At 44.9% G+C, this 20,226-nt stretch overlaps 1 protein-coding gene across 2 annotated transcripts in view; it reads left to right on the top strand.

Annotated features, from left to right (window-relative positions):
• BBS9 (Bardet-Biedl syndrome 9) overlaps positions 1–20,226 on the top strand; it is a 349,441-nt gene that overhangs the window by 289,683 nt on the left and 39,532 nt on the right. For both annotated transcript variants that reach the window (XM_043979234.1, XM_043979233.1), the window contains one exon: positions 414–636. In XM_043979234.1, coding sequence (XP_043835169.1) covers positions 414–636 — 223 coding nt within the window. The remainder of the gene's footprint in view (positions 1–413; positions 637–20,226) is intronic.

The raw sequence follows: 20,226 nt of genomic DNA, 5'->3' as shown, positions 1-20,226 counted from the left end.
GATGTGCTATTCTTCTTGTGGTGGGATTTTCAAGTATTGTGCAGAGGTCAGGCGATGTACTTTTATTTTGATATCCCATGCTTGTTGACAGTAGACAGTTAGTTCTCTTGCTGCCGCTGATGGTGAATGAATATAGTAGAAAGCTGGACATTTTCCTCTGGGGTTGGACTTTTGCATTCTTCAGGAAATTTCCATTGGGGTGTCCGTTCCTTCTGACATGACCCGTCTAGGCCTTCTTCTCATGCATAATTCCTACCCTTGCCATCCCATGAACCCTACCCAGAGGGTCTTCCCATACAGGCTAGGGACCTTTCTCCTGTACTTTTTGTTAAGATTCCTGTAGAAATCCCTCAGATTCACGTAGGTGATTGTGCTTTCATTGACCTCCATTGCAAACTGACTCCTCTCCTCAGGGCTGGGAGGAAACGGTGGATGCTGCTGTGGCTCACCTGTTGAAGACTTGCCTCTCCAAGAGCTCCAAGGAGCAGGCCCTGAACCTCACGAGCCGGCTGAACATGCCCAAGGACACCGGCCGTCTGAAGAAGCACATCACCCTTCTCTGTGACCGCCTCGCCAAAGGGGGCCGCCTCTGTTTGAGCACTGAGGCCGTGGCTCAGCAGACCATCGTCATGCCAGGTAAGACCGACTCGACGGTCTCCAAAGGGAAGGAATCTGCCGGGGGTTAGATTGGGGAGTTTACATTTCACGCGAGAGCAATGATAGCCAAGAAAATTGCTCCCACATTTTCCTCCCGCTCTCTCAGAGTAACCACTGGAATAAATATTCTGGGGATATTTGCTTGCTAGACATTTTTAGAATAGCATGTCTCTCCCCCCTTCTTTTGAATACATGATACATTTTGTTTTTTCTTCTAACCAATAAAAAGTGGATTAGAGAATCAAACCATTTTGAAGGTAAAGTTTTACTAAATGTGATCGCAAGATATACCATATTTCAGGAACATAAATAGAATAATATACCAGCTAATGGGAGCCAGATGAGGTTCTGCTGCAGCACTCCTGGATCCCAGGCATCAAAGTCAGTGAGGGAGATGCCGAGCCCAGGGCCAGAGGCTCAAACGCAGGCGCCGACATCTGGCCCTTCCTAGCACTTCCTGGCTCTGGCCACTGGGATGTCCAAGAGTGGCATAAATGCAGACCCTGGGGGGGTGGCAGGGCTAGTCTCTTTTCCATGGCCGGTAGACCTCTCCTCGTGCCCCTCCCTCCCCCTCCCACCATGAATCAGGGCCCTGCTTGGGGACAGCATGGCCTTCGTCTTCCTCTTCCCAGCCAGGCCCCTGGGTTGCACATCCCCTGGCTCTGACACTCACAACCTTGGACACGTGACTACACTTTGCTTGGTCTCCATGTCCTCAGTTATAAGAGGGAGGGGGTGATTCAAGGGGTCTCTTCTCTCCTGGTCTATGAACCTGTGATGCCTCTGCTGCTTCTTTCTTCTTTCTGCCTTCTCTTGAAACATAAATGAAAGTGTACGAGAATTGAGAAAGGAGTTTGACTCACTGCCTGTGCGTCTAGCCTGGACATCAGCATCTGTCCTACCCATCCTGTTTGTTTTTAAACACACGCGGTAGCAGGTGGCAAAAGCAACAGTTTCTTTGCAAGATCCCTGTGTGTAGCCGAGAACCCACTTTCCCTTGGAAATGTGCTCTCCTCAGTGGCTAGGTGCCCAGGCTAGCCCACGTAAGCAGAGTTCATTCCTTCCTTCCTTAGGTTAAGTATTCCACACTTGAAAAGAAAGATGGTAGACAACAAGCCTTTGGCAGTTTTGAGGAGGGGACTAAATATGTGATTTCTTTGGTACAGGGAACAGATGAGGAAACTCCTTTTACCAATGAGGATCAGCATCTAGAACACTGAGAGGCTAAGTGACTTGTCCAGAGCCCCCCAGCCAGTCTGGGTCAGAAGCAGGACCTGACCCCAGGGCTTCCCAACTCCAAGGCTGGCTTCCCCTCCACTTTGAGATAAGAGTAATTAAATAAATAGAAAAGCACCATGTTGAATAAATAAGCAGTTTATTATTGTGACTACTTTGGCTCCAGAGTATCAGTGGGGTTGTTGGTTCTGGTTATCTTAGATACAGGATCTCTGTCCCCCAGAGCTTTCTGGGATGCATAGTCAGTCTGGACAAAGGCCCACCCCAAAGTCTTCAGGTGAGCACTGGTTTCTTCGCTGAGATCATCAAAAAGCACATTTCTTAGTCTACACTGAGGGGCTTCCTGGGAAAAGAGCATCTTAATCCTTGGGTCCCATTGGGCCATGGAGAACTGGAGCAAGGTCTGACAAGCTGATGGGGCTTTGAGCCTGCAAGAGTGTTTTGGGGAGAGAGCTTTTGTGGGCAGCACATGAGAACAGAGCAGAGGGAAGAGAGTGGGGACAGACTCCTCCTGGTAAGCCCAGCCGAGGGGCAGCCGGTAGCCCTGCAGGTATAGGACAGAGCCTCATTTTTAAGGTACTTCCCCTGGAACTCAAGCCCTGGCTTGGAACCTGGTGAGCTCAGGCTCTGGGGGAGGTAGAGTCTGGGCAGAGGAGACTCTTATTGCCCCGTCTCCCCTCAGCCCCATCTTAGATTATTGTCCTTTGTTCTCATGCCTGGGTGTTCCTAGGAGGGAGAGTGTTTGTGAAGCTGAGGAGAGAATTCCTCCAGAAAGTTCATTTAAGTAGGAGGATGAAAGCGGCTTCTAATAGATTAACAGCTCCTTTATTCATTTGGTATTTACATTTGATTTATCCCTTTTGTGGCTATCTGTACCCTAGGAAGGCTGTCCCACTGCTTAAACCTAGGTTTGTAGCTGCATTTTTAGATTAGTTGAACACAAATGCTTGCATTATGTCACTTCCTTTATAGTTCCATGTGATAGGAAGAGGCAAGTAGTGTATCCACGACATATATGTGTATATATGTATGTGTATATGTGCATACATGCACATATGTATGTGTACGTGTGTGTATATATATATATATATATATATATATATATATATATATAGAGAGAGAGAGAGAGAGAGAGAGAGAGAGAGAGAGAGAGAGAGTGTGAGAGAGAGCGAGCGCAAGCGCACACACCACCAGGATACTCTGTGGATCCATATTCCCTAAAACTGTAGTGCGTGAGCCCCCACTAACGTGTACCTTTTTTTTTTTTTAATTTTTTAAATTTTTTTGTGGGGCAATGGGGGTTAAGTGACTTGCCCAGGGTCACACAGCTAGTAAGTGTCAAGTGTCCGAGGCCGGATTTGAACTCAGGTCCTCCTGACTCCAGGGCCAGTGCTTTATCCACTGTGCCACCTAGCTGCCCCCAACGTGTACCTTTAATAATCAGTCAGAGGACGATGTTTTTCAAAAAGGCCTATGATGAAATAGCATCACAAAAAAGGAGAAGCAGTACATCTATTCATAAATCTAGGTTGCCCTTTCCCACAAATGCACATAGCATCTGTCTGAGGAATGAATTGCACGCAGAACATATATAGGATGTATACGTTTGTCTTTTCCCACAAGGACAAGGACCATCTGTCTTTCTGCCTGTTGTTAAGTTTGGCTTAGCACCATGCCTGGTACGTGGGAGGCATTAGTAGATGCTCGCTGACTTGTTGGCTGTTCTCCCAAGTAGATGCCTAGGTGAGGAGCCGTGTAGAAAGGCACAGTCATTGGTATAATGGTGATGTGGCTCATTCCCTTCCTGGCTCTTTCACACACAGAGGAGCTTAGTCAGAGTGTGAAAAGGGCTTTGCTGTGCTCCCCAGATGGACAGCTAGAACAAGGGGGGTTAAATGGCTTTCCTAAATCCTCACCTTGAGCTTGAATTGACTTCTGGGGAGAGTTGACCTGAGTAGCACAAATCTGGTTCGTTAGAAAGAGCCCCAGATTTGAAGTTAGAGAACCTGGCTGAGGATGCTTAGTGCTCTGTCCTTGGCTGGCCAAGTCCTCTCGTTTCTCAAGGGCTCAGTTGAAGGAGGTGGACTGGATGGCTCCCTTGAAGTTCCAAATCTGGGATCCTCAATTTATTTAGAGGCAGATTGGTTTCACGTGTAAACTATTACCATTCTTTCATTTCCGACTTAAATTGGGCCAACTGGGGGAAAAGAATAATTTCTTGGAGTGTCCCTTCTTTTTTACGGGGAATGTCTTGACTGCAACCATATGAAACTGATTTTATCCTGGGGTTATATTGGTGTTGCCTCTGATGGGCCATGGCCAGGACATCAGCTCTTCAAAATGCCACGAGTTTTTTCTCCCTGTCACACAGGCAATCAGTCATGCGCCGGTACATGTTATTTAAACAACATTTTACTCATAAAAAGTCAAGTGAAAATGGTATGTGAAAAAGGTTATGCTATAACTCATAAAACTGTAGAATGCTTTAGAGGGGGAAGAGACCCCTGGGGCCATCGGGCCCAACCCACTCACTTTGCACATAGGGAAACTGAGGGCCAATGGAAAGAAGAATCTTTAGAGTTTATACTGGGAGCTTTGAGAATATATGAATGTGTAATTTTACTGGGTGGCCTGTTAGACTCGGGGAGACACATGGCTCAGAGCAAAATGGCCCCAGGTCTGTTATTTCAGCCTCTGGGATTTCTGTCCTCAGTTTGACTCTATCGAAGATCATCCTCACAGCCATCCCTAGAGATTGACGTTGTTTGGAAACGGGGCCCTGGGGTCCGACCACCCTTCTCAGCTCTTCCCTTGCTGAAGTTTATGGAGCCTGTCAAGGTCTCTAGAATGGATTGCCACAACCTCTTTCAGTTGAATTCTTTGGATTCCTGAGCTATCCAAAGAGCTTTTCCCTTATCTCTGGCCTTAGCTACAGTATTGATGTACACAGCTTCCTGCTGGGGAATATGGTTTGCAACAGGCCGGTTTCTAGCGGTTGTCTCAACACATTCCTTTTCCCCTTGTTTCGGTTCTGGGTTCTGCTGTCTAGATTTATGAACCTGTAGAACCTTCTCTCATGCATGGTTGATACAGTAATGGCTCCAATGACCTCCCTAATATCTTCAACACACGCATTCAAAATACACTGTGTCAGGGGGTTAGCCCATGAAATATGGAAACATATTAATATTGTGCTCATGAAAAATGCATGGCTTTTGTGCCTTCTTCAGGTCTTTCTTTCTAATCACCTTGCCTCTCGTTTTGCTGATATTTTTTCCACCAAAGAGTGCTGGGGGCTAGTGATATCACAGTCAATGTGGTCTTGGTGATCAAGTGGTATGGACCCAGAAGAGAAAAAGCTATTATATGAAAAGTAGAGCGGCCAAGATCTTAAATGTCACTTAGTCTGAGTAAGTGCCTCAATTATTTAGGAAGCTAATGCAAACCAAGTCAGATGACTTATGAATGTGGTCAGATGAATTATAAGCCATATCAGGCAGTACCCTCAGCTGCGCTGCCTCTGACACCAGCCAAACTGGGAGCTACAAAGGGCTGGTAAGTGGGTCCTTCCCAGTTATGCATCTGAACCAGAAAAGCTGTATTGAGAGGTAATGTGCTCCATGCTTCCACCCCTCCTCCCACACTGCGCTGTGGGTTGGAATGTCTCTTTTAATGAAGTACCTGGCTGACCCCTTTTTTCGTGGAGGCATTTTTAAACTTCCCTTTTAATATTTAAAACGATGTCATTTAGTTAATGGTCCACTTAGTGGTTTGATCTCAGTTTGAGGACCCTTCTGAGTCAGTCATTTCATCAGTATGTCTGAAATCTTACATGGAGAACAGTCCCTTATCTGCCAAATAAGACACCGTAAGATTTGTTCCATAGAGTAACTGTAGCTTTCTTTCCTATTTGTTTAATGGTGACATTATCAGTGCTTTTATGTGACTGACTGGTCTGTGGTTCTTTATTAAATTACAAGGCAAATTGGACTTTTTTCCAACTTAGGAAAATAACCACAAATAGCAGTTAAAGAGCTTTTGAGCATATTTCTTTTTCTTTTGGAAACAATGATACTTAATTTATAAATTAAAGAGGAGTGGGACTAGAAGCTGGGCAGCAGTTCTGTCCAAAGTCCTGTGGAGGGCAGGGGGAAGGAAGGCAGTGCTTCCAAATATTATCTTTATCCTTTTATCATTAGATGGATCGGTGATGTCATCAATGAGTGAATGAATGGAAAAGCCTGTATTAAGTGCTTACCAGGTGCCTTAATCCTCAGGCTGCTGGAATCCCATGACCTTCTCCTTGCCTCCGCCTCAGCCACACATGGAGGAGTCTGGTTGTATCTGGGCCTCCCCTTTATCCACTTAATTAAAACAGCTGCATTCCTTTTCCTGCCCGTCCCCTCTCCCCAGGACTCACCCACCTAACCTCTTCTTTGCCCTCATCTCTACCTCCAGTGCCTCCCTCCATCCCTCAGTACGCTCTCAACTTCGCTCCCCTCCCCTTCCAATCCTCTCTCCACTGTTCATGGTTTCATGTCTTGTTGACACAAGATTTCTCGTGGAATGTCACATTTTTACCGACTATTAGGATAGAGGCACAGGTGGCACGTCCATCACATTTAGTTTTGCAGGTGACGCAAAGCAAGGAGAGTCACCTCAGTCGTGGGATGGCAGTGTCAGGATCCAAAAAGAGATCCTGGAGGATCCGAACATTGCACTGAGTGAATTCGTGTGAACTTTTGGAGTTGGCAGGGCATGTTCCTCGCCATCACCCTCCAGGTCAGTAGTTTCTTATCCATCGAGGAACCTGAGGCTTAGAGAGATTAAGTGCTTGGCCCAGGATCACTTTTTCTCTGCAGTGCAGTGTGAAGGGAGACCCAAGCCTCATGCCCCCGACTCCTGTAAGGGTTCTTTGTCCACAAAGGAACCATACCAGGGGACTCTGGAGGAGCTGGGAGCTGTCCAGCTTCTCTTTCCCACAACCCTGCCCTCTTCTCAGGGTTAGAAACTGCTTCAGTCTGTGAAAAGAGGCTCAGGCCAGTCCAACATGGATAGAGTGGCTGGGAGCTTGCAGAATATAATTTTCAGTTCAGTGTAATTCCTGCATGTCAGGACTTGGCTATTCAAGCTAGCTTCTTCTTTGCTGTCTTGATTGGTTAGCTCACACAGGGATGTCTCTCTCCTGCCATTTTACCACATAGTTATGTACCTATCAATGCATATTCACCTGAAGTTGGGATAGCAGGGTATCTCTGCTTTTTTATATGTGGACACTGCTTCTTTATAAATATATGTTCTATACCAGGCCACTTATTGCCATATTTCCTAAAGCTATTCCATTCTGATGAATGCAAATCATGTATTTTCCCCCACCTTTTTTAAAAGAATATAATTAAATGTTTAAAGTCCTCCTTTTTAAAAAAAATGATGCCATTAAAAATCACATTCATTTCTAAATATGTCCTCTACTCATCACTCAGTGAGCCTTCACTTAAAAAAACCACACTCATCTATCTATCTGTCTCTCTCTTTATCCATCCACTTATTTATTCATTCATTTATTCACTCACTCACTTATTCATTCATTTATTTGTTTGTTTGCTTGCTTATTTATGTTGAGCCTTCACTTGTAACAGAAAATTGACAAATTGAAAAGTAATTTTGCCAAACTAGGCGACACATTGACTGGGTCTGACAATGTATGCAACCATCTCTAGCCTTAAATCTCTTCCCCCAATACCTTATCAATACAAGTAGATGCATTTTCCGTTTCTTCTCTAAGGCCAATCAGAGTAGGATTCAGCTTTATTTTCTTGTTTTTTCCATTTCCTTCTTTTTTTTTTTTTTTTTTTGGTGAGGCAATTGGGGTTAAGTGACCTGCCCAGGGTCACACAGCTAGGTGTTAAGTGTCTGAGGCTAGATTTGAACTCAGGTCCTCCTGAATCCAGGGCCAGTGCTCTATCCACTGAGCCACCTAGCTGCCCCTTCCATTTACATTGTTGAAGTCATTGTGTATATTTCTTCCAGGGTTCTGCTGACTTTACTCTGTGTCAGTTCATACCAGTTTTCCCTTGTTACTCTGAATTCTCTATATTTATTTTTTATGGCACAATAATTATATACTGTGACATTCTTGTGCCACAGTTTACATTCAGTCCCTGGTCATTAGGCACCTAATTTAAAGATAGCTTGCTTTATGTAAATAATGCAGACTTCATAGTATCAAAAAAAAATCACTTTATAACCTACTTTTACTTAATTACCTTGGTAGAAGCTGAAATCCTAATTAGAGCTGGCATTTAGAGAGCATCTAACACTTCACAAAGCATTTTACCTAATTTATCTCTTTTGCACCTCACAATGACAATGGTGATCTAGGACCTCCGCATACCATATTACACAGGTTTTGTTATTTTATTATTTATTTTAGGAAGAAGCAGAAGGTCAGAGAAATGAAGCTATAGCTAATAATAATCAGAGGCAGGACTGGAACCCAGATCTCAAAGACCAAGGACTGCACCATACTTGGGCAAACATATTGGGGTATTTATGAATCACATTTTAGCTAATTTGTTGGTTAGACACATTTTTGGGATGCAGTGGACAAATTAATCAGGCTTTTCCAGTGTCATTTTTTTTATTTTTAAAATTTTTTTGTTGAGGCAATTGGGGTTGAGTGACTTGCCCAGGGTCACACAGCTAGTAAGTGTCAAGTGTCTGAGGCTGGATTTGAACTCAGGTCCTCCTGAATCCAGGGCCGGTGCTCTATCCACTGCGCCACCTAGCTGCCCCCCAGGGTCATTTTTTGTGGGCCGTTTGTGCTTTAGACGACACATTTTGATGTCACGATAGCCCCAACCAGACCAGTGGTTTTATCTGGAGTGGGCGAGGAGCCAGGGATCTTGCTCTTTCCCCACTTCACCAAGTCAAGAAGAGAGAGACTTTTCTTGCAAGGAACACCCTCGATTTTACAACCTCCCATAACAAATTTCAGCACCAAAGTTCATCTCCCCCCGCTTGGGTATGACACATGCTTTTCACTGGAAGTGACATGAAGTGTACCTTTCACAGCTAAATGTCAGAGGATAATTTTCCATGAATTCACATCGGAACCTTCAAGAGCTGTCACTTAGAGACTGCAGTTTCACCTCATTTTAAAATCAGTTGGTTTTCCACCCGCCCCTAAAAAAGGTGCTCTGTTTTCACTGATGTGTTTATCTGACCTTTGTCTGGAGCCAGTTGTCTCCACCTGAGTTCTTCCCGTCTGTCTGTCACTATGACAGGCTTGGCTCGTAGCTCATGGGCAGTGGACTTGAAACACCCCGAACTTGGCCACATCTCCTTGGGTCTCTTAAGGTTTCTCATCTACCTACATGGTAGATTTTTCTGCTCATGCCTCAGTTGTTGTGACCGCACCTGAGCCCCAGATATGGAACATGATTTTTTTTTTTTTAGTGAGGCAATTGGGGTTAAGTGACTTGCCCAGGGTCACACAGCTGGTAAGTGTTAAGTGTTTGAGGCCAGATTTGAACTCAGGTACTCCTGACTCCAGGGCCGGTGCTCTATCCACTGCGCCATCTAGCTGCCCCCGGAACATGATTTTTAAAAAATACATGCCCCAAATGATAAAGGGGGACTGATGTCAGAACCTCTGTACTAGATAAAAATCCTTCTGTCATTATTTGTCTGAGTCAGGAACTACTGAAGGTCCAATGCAGGTCGCTGCTTCCTTTGTCCTTTCCACCCATTCCCCACCCCTCACCCCTGGTTGTCCAGGGAAGAGTTTGGGATCATTAAAAAATACTCTAGTTTCTCAAGGACAGTTCAACCCACTTTTCCTTTCCTCCTGTCCGATTCTGAGCCCAGGTTGTCATCCATTTACAATGTCTAGCCATGATGTATACATATATTTGAGTGTGTTAGATATGATGTTAATATCCTGATGGATCAGCTCTAAAGATCGGTCTCACAGCTGCAGGCCTTAGTCTGGACAATAGCCATTTTTCATCCGCTTGTTTCTTCCTGTGTGGATAGTTAGACCGACTTATTTTGAGAGATAATGGTATCTTTAAGAAGCTCTTCAGTGTTTCAGGTTTTAATGCATTCAGTACAATGTCAGCCACAAACAGTCATCTATGAGAAATCCCCTTTGGAGAGGAAACAGTTGTTCATGTTAAGAGTTTCTAACTTGTTTATTGTGCTGATTTCACTAAGAATTGGAAAGCATAAATGATTACAGAACCAGCTACTTAGTAAATACTGATTTGTGATGATTAGCAAAACAGAATGTGGAAGACTCATAAGCCCTTGAAACAGACATCAAATAAACACTGCTTGTCATTGTGATGAGCAATCTTAGAAGAGGCAGAATAGCTGGCTTGGGTATAGAGTACTTTCCCCCTCGTGTGAGTCTCCAAGAATGGCTGTATCTTTCCTATTGTACCAGAAAACCCCGATCTCAATCAGAGGATGACTTTCTTGAAGTCATTTCTGTATAACAATATCAGAGACAGTGTGGTGTAGTGCTTAGAGCTTCTGCCCAGGCATCAAGAAGATCAGATCAGGTGCCATCCAGTTCAACCTCAAATGCCTCACATGCTACCAGAGATGACTCGCATGTGAGAAGGATCTTTAAAGGCCTTTATCAAGGAGATGTAGGATTGACAAAGGAGGACAAGGCAATCAAGTGCCAAGAATGAGATGCAAATCCAAGATGGGAAGGGGCAGCCCAGCTAGTACAGATGAGAAGGTAAAAAACATTGTTGCCTGGAATCTTGTGAATCTTAGCGAGGGAGTGTTAGAGTAAAATAGAGGTGGGAAGACGAGGGCCACTCCTGTCAGGTTTGCTGAGCCAGATGCCACAGAAAGTTAAAGGAATGCCAGTGGAGATCAGCAAAATCCAAGGAGAGAGCCAGCATTGAGGGACATGCCCCCATACAGTCCCAGATGGACGAAGTATGGGTGATAAACAGGTGAAATCCATGTCTTAATTCAGAAAAGTTCGTTTGACCTCATAGGTATCGATGAGATTGGGAGGGGTATGGGGCTCATGACTAATGTGACAGTAGATGGTTACATGTGATTCAAATGGAAGAGGATAGATTAGAGGCCTTCTGGAGAAATGTAAGAAGAAACACTCGTGGGAGGAAATCCAAGAACTGGAAAGGGGAAGGGGAGGGAAGAGCCTTCAGGTGAGGAACTGTGAAAGGAGCAACAGACACCATGTGATTGTAGGGGTGGACTCCAGAGCCCCAGCCAGGCAGAGCACATCCTCCTAGTCCCACTTCTGGCTGGAAAAGTTTCCTGCCTTTTATGCTAATTGTTTAATAAGAAGAGGGAAAAAGGGAAAGAAAAGAGAAACCTTTGTAATAGAACAAGTGACTGTTGTAAAGAAAGAATCTTCATTTCAATCCAAGTTAACAAGAGGTGTCTGCTGTGATTGTGTTGAAGTCATGCCTTGCTTGGTGCAGTCACAGGGGTGGCTTTGTTAAACAGTCCTCTGATGATCCATATCAAGGCTGGTACAAAGCCGGGAGACATCTGCTCACTGGAGATGTGTCCCTCTGTCGTGGAGGATGTCTTGCACAGTGTTTAAATGAAAAAGGAATTCCCTTTTCTGATAACGAGGTCATCCAGATGCTCATGTTTGTAGATCCCATTGTCCTGATTGCTCCACTTCCAGAATCCTGCCTGAACTGCTTAGTGAAATCTATTAGCCTTCCATGCAGAAGAAAACAATACATTGATGAAGAACGCTGGTTATCCAGACAATAACGTGCAATTGATTTGACAGCCCATTGAGATGACACAGTGGATGGATAATGACATGGGCCCAGAAAGGAATAGGGAGAGGCTGAATTACATTTGAGAATTAACTCAGCATTTATAACTACCCCGAGGTGTTCCCTGAAACACAAACCTATCTTTTTGGCACTGGTGTCCTCAGCATGATGCCACATGGCTGTGAATTGTGGGACTCCTGAATCTATGAGGAATCAGAGCAATGGGTGAGAGACCCAGGATGAGAAGCAGGAGGATGCATATTTACAGACTGACTTAGAGACAATAAATGGCTTGATATTATCTAGCATGTGTGTGTTCAGGAGAAGAGGTGGACCGGGCAGATCCTGAGAGCGAGGAACTCCTCATAGATAGCCCAAGGATCAAAGAGTTGTTCACGGGCTTGTAAAGAACCTGAAGGAAAACTTCCAGTGCACGCATCAGGTCATGACAAGAATGGAATTGGGGGAGCGGCCACTGGGAGAGCTCATGGATCCACTGACATATCAAGAGTGAGTTCAAGACCTTTCACCTTCTAGCCTAAGAAGGAGACCAACCTGCATTAATTAAGCATGTTGAGTTGGTAATGAATACTGGCAGAAAGTCGAGCATCACACACTCCCTGAAGATTACAGGAATTTTCCTTTGGTTTCCCTAACTTTGCTATGGAAGGATTCGGGATGGAATCTGAGCTTCCCAATTAGGCCCACAGGCCTCTCTGGCTTCCCTAAACACACCTGTCCCTAGCAGCTGAACCAGCTACTTATTTTCCCTTTGTGTTCAGGGCTAAGAGATGTCAGCTGCTGAGGACTTCTTGGACAGGGTTCTTAACCAGGATTAAGGCAGCTAGGTGGCACAGTGAGCAGAATGCAGGGGCTGGAGTAAGGAAGACCTGGGTTCAAATGTGACCTCAGACTCTCATTAGCTGTGCATCACTGGGCAATCACTTAACCCCTGTTCCCTCAGCTATGAGGTGGATATAACAGCAGCATTTTTTGTGAGGATCAACTGAGATAATACTTGTAAAAAGTGCTTAGCACCATGCCTGGCACCTAGTAGGCTCGATATAAATGCTTATTCCCTCTTCCTTCCCCTCCCCCAACCAGCTTCTTTGACTCTGGGCTAATTAGCTACGAGCAACTAGTAATTAGTAGGAGCAAGCATTTGTCTTCCAGAGGTCAGTACTGTTTACGGTCATAGGATCTATGGATGACTTCCTCAAATATTCAAAAATATCTTCCCATCCACCATCTGCTTTTGCCAATCAGAACCACCTCTTTGTCTGGCTCACTCACTGCCATTGGGCTCCAGCTGGGCCTAACGTACCAGGGACAGAGGCTGCATCTACTCTATTGATTGACAGACCAGACTTTTCCTGGCACATCAGATGTGTATAAAATCCAAGGGAAGCCTTAATTGTGCTCTTAGTAAGAAAATGACAACAAGGGACAAAGACCAAGAGCGCTGTGGTATTGATTAAACAGTGAATAAGACACAGTAATTCCTCTATTGGGAATAGACCCTGAAACTGTTATCAAAAACAATAAAAAAGCTATTTGTTCAGGTATTTTTATAGCAGCAGCATTTTGTAATTGCAAAAAATTGGAAGCAACCCCACTGCCCAATGATAGGATGGTTAAGGAAATTGTGGTGCATTAATGTAATGCTAGAATGCAATTAAGATAAAGATGAGGATTATAAGACCTAGGGAGGGACCTTCATTAAATGTTAAGAAGTAGAATAGTGGGTGAAAATTATTAGGGGAACATAGAGTCCAGATAGGGACTTTTAAGGAGGGCCTGCAAAGGTGTGAGACCACTTTCTATATTGTAGTTAGCTAACTTAAATACAAGTAGTTACTCTAGAAGTTTAGACAGCTTATTGATAGAAAGCATTAATTTTTTAAATAAATCATTCCATAAAAGTGGGAAGAATTAATATTTATTTGAATGGAAAGCTATTAAAATATAAATAATTAGGAGACTACAACTTGGTCCCTGGTGAGATGCAAAGGCATGGTTTACAGTCTGCATCTTTGGAAGGAATACCTGTGTTGATGAAACCACTGGGCAATGAAAATATCAAAGTAAATATATTTAATGGAATCATTCTGTAATCTCATTTCAAAGATATGTATAGATATAGGTAATTACCTATATATCTAAATCTATAATCTATATAGACATCTCTATACATGTATATGTGTATATATAACAGACACAGACAAAAACACATATCGTATACACACACACACACACACACACACATTGTTGTTTGTCCTTCATTCTTGAAGAGGACCATGACATTGGGGTAATGTCATGATTTGCACTGGATTGGATTTAAGTGGGGGAGGGCTATTCAGGGTCACCAACCTCACTCTCTCCTCCAGAGCCATCTGGGTCCAGTGGCAAGATATATAGATCAGTACAACTGGAGATGACTGTGTGTTTAAAGCAATTGGGGTTAAGTGACTCGCCCAGGGTCACACAGCTAGTGTCTGAAGTGAGATTTGAATTCAGGTCTTCTTGACTCCAAGGCCAGTGCTCTATCCACTGTGCTACCCAGCTGCCCCTGACATACATATATCCTTTTAAAGAGCTCTGATTTTAGAGGCATAAGTATTGGACGGTCAAAACCCCTAGCTGGAGTCAGAGAACTTACACGTAAGGCCACTTCTAGCACCTTTATACTTGTGTTACCTTGGGAACATCACTAATGCTCCAAGATTCAGGGCCTTCATCTGTAAAATGATGAAGATCGACTAGATGACCTTTGTCTTGTCCAGACCTAATTCTCTGATCCTGTACTGGGGTCGCCACGGTGTATATGTCTAGTGGATATATTCAGAATACTCTGTAAAGACAAATTCACTTAGAACAGGTCAAATGCTTTCCAGTCTCCACCTGAAGTATAAATTCTCTTGTAAATAAGCAGAATTTCACTTAGAACGCCAAGTCCAGTGGAAAGTCAACAGTAGGGTTCATTATTCTTGTTGTCTGATTTTATTGAAACCTAGACTAATTTCCCATGGGCTAATTTATGAGCTCCATGTCAGCCCTAAACAAATTGTTGATTACATGTATAGAGGCTTACTATCGTTACACAGGCCAACACAATTCCTGAATGGAATTCTATTTAAAGGGTCTTAGGGACTGGACCTATGACAACATTTTGGGAACTCCCAGGGAGGAAGCCCCCTTTCCCAATGCAGGGCAGTGCATTTTCTGTAACTTATGTCCTAGTGAGTTTCCAGAGCACTGAGCATTAAGGGCCTGCCCCGGGGCCCATGGATGGTCAGAATCAGAACTTGGATCCAGATCTGACTGCCCCCAAGTCCACACTCTATCCACTTGGCCATGCTGCCTCTCCTAATTTTATTTAACAGGAATTAGTGTACCTCTTGGAGTCCTCTGGTCTTTTACACACAACTTTACCAGTTGAAGCAAATGGAAGTTTTTAATACCGGAATCATCCATAGTTTCTGCTTTTATTCCTTGTCTCAACATGGTGGCAGATAGAGGAAGGTCAACAGAAAGAACGGTTCATTGTGTGTTCCCGGGTTGGGATTGCTTAGTGGAAATATTTCTTTCAAGCATTTGAAGAAGAGTGGAAAGTGTAAGAAGGCTAAAGCAATCACATTGACCAAAATGAATATTTAAAGAGAACACAATCATGAATAATATATGCCCCAAAAGAGACCCCCCTTGCAGTGAGCACTTCATCACTTTGATTCCTCAGCATGGAAGCTGGGCACTTCCAACTCACCTCATCTCCATCAATTAGGAGCGCCTGGGTGTTCAGACTCTGACTGGGGCCTTCTTGTATTGGAACCATTAAATGTTAATGGGTCTAGCTTAAGTGTAAGTGGTCAGGACTAATTCCTAATGCTGCCTTATGCTGCCTCGTGCTTTGGGGGAAAATAATTCTTCGCAAAAGAATTATCCCCTGTGGTCATACTCATCTTGGCAGTTTCCTTCCTAAACAAATCGGTGTTTGTGGGAGGCCACTGGCCACTTGTGTGGCAAGTACTTGGTGACAAACCAGAGGAGCCGATAATCTTCAGACCTCAGGGAAACTTGGTGATGGGAAGGAAGAAGGGCGGAACATGGGACATTTAAAAATGTTTTTCATTGTAGGAAGGAACAAAAGATACCTCATTCTTACACTTCTTCCTTTATGAACAGGTTAGCCAAGGAGCTAATTTTATTTTTAAGGCATGTAAGGCAGAAGCTGCCTGCAGTAATAACATAATAATACCATTAACAGGGACTACTATTCCCTTGCCTTCTCAGGTTTACAAAGCCCTTTCTTCATGGCAGCCCTGTGGGAGCAGGAGGGAGAAGAGTTGGGGAATGGCTTCTGCTCTTTGTAGGAAGCTGATGGTGAAGGTAGTAGGCAGGGGGAACGACAGTAACTTCAGGCTCATAGTGTCTGAGGTTATTGCTAAGTTATTGCAAAACAGATTTGTCATAAGTGACACCTGAGTATGTGGGGAAGAAGGAATTAGCAGAAAGGGTCAGGCTTAAGACATAATTGAAGGAGCAAGGCCCTTGTGGCAGGAACGGGCAGGGATGGGATCAAACCACAGTTGTTTGTCTGGCTGCCAGGCTGCTCACTTTACTTTTGATGGTGGGACCAAATGAGGCGCTCACAGGTCATGGAATAGTTCACACAAGGATATGCAACAAGGATGCAGTCATCTCTCCCCACTTCCCCATCCCAGTCTTGGCTGAGTCTGGGCATGGGACCACAGCTACTCCAGTGGAAACCCACCAAGCCTAGACTGCCTCTGGCCGGGACTCTTTATGGCTTTAGGTGACCAGGAAGCTGCAGCCAGGGCGAGTCAGGTTCTGGGGACAGTGTGGTCTCTTTTTGGAGAAACGTAATCCTCATTGAAGGAGAGAAGGAGGGGTCTGGACCTCCTTTGTGTCCTACCTCATGTGAGGGGAGGAAAGAAGCTGCATCAGGGACAGTCCCTGTCCTCACACAGCTTACAGTCTAATGGAGGAAAACAGTGCACAAAAGAACTGAATGGGGGAGGGGTAAAAGCAAGCTAGCAAGTCAAGAACCGGGATGGGAAGAGCATGCAGGCAGGCTCTGGCCTCCCACGCACTTTGGCCCGTTCTTGGAAGGCTGACTCCAAGGAAGGGTCCAGTTCTTTCTTTGTCTTGTTGCTTTTGCCTGACCGATCCAGGCAGATGTCCAGGATAAAATCTCACTATAGTGCTACATGGCCGGGTTGTCTATGGGGGTGGTAGGGTCTCCACTAACAAAAGGCACACAGTATATAATTGGGACTAAAAATGAGCGAGACACAAAGGATAAAACAAACAACCATGCGTGGATAAATGCAGACATCTGTATGGATTAGAGACAGGTACAAAGCCTCGTCCTTCCCCCACTTTGACCCGTGGACCAAACTGCAAGCTTGGTAGTGGGGATGTGGCTTATAGCTTAATAGCGACAAACAAGTGCGTCAGCGTGCAAAGTTACAGGGCATCTCTACTCATGCCTTTATTTAGCAAAGGAATCCTAAAGATTTCTCAGGGTGGAGGCAGATGGGTATGTGGTGGTGATGATCCATGTCTCATTGTGTCTTTCTTAACCAACTTAGTCCAGTCTCATATCCAAACTGATTGGGAAGGGTGCCCATCATCCATCCCAGTTCTTAGGATCAAGGCCAGGAAACTAGAGGAAAGAGAAAAGACCCCATGTGGCTCGTGACTTTAGAGGTAGAAGAGTCACTTCATGTATTAATGAGTCCCATTGAACCCCTCAAAACCCACGTAACTGGGCGACTGGGCAGTCACTAGATCATTCTTTGTCTGGTAAGTTCTGTAGGCACAAGCCACAGTCTCCTGTGCTATACTGTAGATAGTGTATTATTTGGCTACCTAAAGCCGCACCAGACCGTTTTTTCTCCAGGCAAGTGTAATGTAACACATCCCAATGGGCATCCCAATAGCACAGCCTATAGCTGGAAGGCGCTTAGACCACTGTAATAGTCTCTTCTTTGGTCTCATTGACTTTGTCTTGTCTCCTCTGCAATCCTTCACATGATTTCCAACATAATCTTCCTAATGCACAACACAGACCTCATGACTCCTTAGGATGTCATTGCATGTTTGCCAAGGTCTGCTTCCGGCCAACGTTTATCCACCTTAAATAAAGAGGGTCATGGGAGGGGCACCAAGGAGGGTCTTTAATGGAGGCGAGGGAACTACAGTTTGGGAGACCATGCAGCACCATAGTATAGGAGGGTCCTTGAAAGGCAGATGGGGTGGGTCTAAATACATTTTTTTTGTTTTTTTTTTTTTTTTTGGTGAGGCAATGGGGGTTAAGTGACTTTCCCAGGGTCACACAGCTAGTAAGTGTTAAGTGTCTGAGGCCGGATTTGAACTCAGGTCCTCCTGACTCCAGGGCCGGTGCTTTATCCATTGCGCCACCTAGCTGCCCCCTAAATACATTTCAATGGGAAGGCAACAACCTGGTGAAACAATTACATAAGTTGTTTTGCGTAACCCCCAAAAGTCCACAGAGAGGTTATGGGCATGATGATAACTGGTCTGAACAGTGGGCTCCAGTGGGGAGCAGCAGTGGGGAGTTTCCCAAGACTAGTTCCAGCTGGTTTGGACCTGCTCCAGCCACGGGGTTGGTGGGGTCAGGGTCAGGGAGCCCCTCCTTTTACCGCACTCGGCACTTTTTAGCCTTCCTCTTTTCCGTGCTCACCACATTTCAGCCAGACCAGATAACTCACCATTTCCCAACTCCATCCGGCCCCTCCAAACTTTTGTTATTGTGCTTCCTCACACCTGAAGTTATTCCCGCTCCCCCACCTTTGTCTCTTCAAGTCCTTCTCTTGCTTCAGAGCTCAGGGGCTTCTGCTTCCGTGAACCCTTCCTTCATGCTCCCAGCTCAAGAGGTTGCGTCTCTTCTCAGATCTCTCCTGTGCCTCTATCTGAAATCCTCTTATTTCTTCTCATGTTATTTCTGTGTCTGGCTGTTTGTCTACCCTCTGTTAAATACACAGCGCTTTGAGGGCAGGAGCCATAGATCTTATCTCATCTGTGTAACCAGCACCCAAACCTTTGCACATCTGTCAGATTGAAAGAGATGAGAAGGGGGGATTTAAAAAAAATACCATGTTCCTGGCAGGACCCCTGCTTGAAACCACTTCCCAAGGAAAGAGTTTATACAGCCCTCCCCATAATGGGGCCCAGTCTCTCACCAAAATTCTTATGGGACAGTTTTTCTAAATGTCTTATGCACATCTCTCCTGTTGCAATGGAAGCCCATTTCCTTCAGTCCAGGGCCTTCAGGTAAGTAAATCAGCAGCTCACCCTGATATCCCCTGATGTTTCCCCTGGAGACACCCCTTCAATCTCCTCTTCTCCAGGTTCCATGACTGTAGCTGCTATTGCCGTGATTCTTCAGTGCATCAGCACTGTCACCCACTTCAGGGGAGTTTTCCTCCAACCCCCTGACCCACCCAGAAGTATGGATCATGACTGCACCAGACCATCTCTTACCATGCGACTCGCCCATGTTCTCCCTCATATCCTCTGATCACTAGAGACCTCCCGCAATTTCTCCTGGGACTCAGACCACCCCCTTGTTGCCTGTCACTCACTGTGTGACTGGCCTGCCTCTTTTTCCAAACATGAACGTCCTCGATGCTCTCTCTGTGATACCACCTCACCCTTCTCAAGCCTCAGTGGGGACATCTATCAGCCTATATATACACACTAGGACTTTTTCTGTTGCCCTTTGGATCCCCTACCTTTGTGATGCTTCCGAGGACATGCTGTTTCCTAAATGAATCTACTATATCAAGCCCACCCCAGCCCTTGCTGTCCCTCCTGGTCAGCCACCTGCCAGGACACCAGCCCCTACTCAGCCCTGCCACTACACAGATTCCCCCACCACATCTTTATACCCTCTCACTCATAGTCTGCAAACAATCATATCTGTTGTTATCCTATTACTTAGGTTACTGCTCTGCACATTTGTTGGGCAAACACTTTTCCACTCTTATTTTTTTCTACAATGCTAATGCTCTTGGAAAGGGCAGAATGGTCCTCTGCCTTATGTCTCCACTCACAATCCCTGTGGCTACCTAGACCAGAACTCCTGTCACTGGCCATCATTGCCCTATCGGCGTGTTACCTTCCTCCAATAGAGTGTAAGCTCATTGAGGGCAGCCATTGTCTCACTTTTGTCTTCATTTCCCTGGCACTTAGTGCAGGTAATAATGAATGAATGATCAGCTGATTGTTAAATTCACTGTCGTGTAAGTGATCATCATGTTCCTTCTCTTTCTTTGGCCATCCCTCATTAGCCATAATTTCCAGAAAGCTTTAATCACTTTTCTTGGTCTAGGAATTCAAGACCTATGAATCTTCAGTTCGGTACTTGTCTTAACCTTCCATTCTGCTTTCCAAATCAGTCTGGCTTTGCTGCTGTCTTAGAGCATTGCTACAAGAAATGAGCAAAAGCACCTGAGAAATGTGTTTCTCTTCTCCAAGCCCAGAAAAGGTCCAGTTTTGTTAT

Source organism: Dromiciops gliroides, chromosome 1 (assembly GCF_019393635.1).
Source record: "Dromiciops gliroides isolate mDroGli1 chromosome 1, mDroGli1.pri, whole genome shotgun sequence".
Taxonomy (NCBI): Eukaryota; Metazoa; Chordata; class Mammalia; order Microbiotheria; family Microbiotheriidae; genus Dromiciops; species Dromiciops gliroides.
This window is presented reverse-complemented; position numbering and strand designations above follow the sequence as displayed.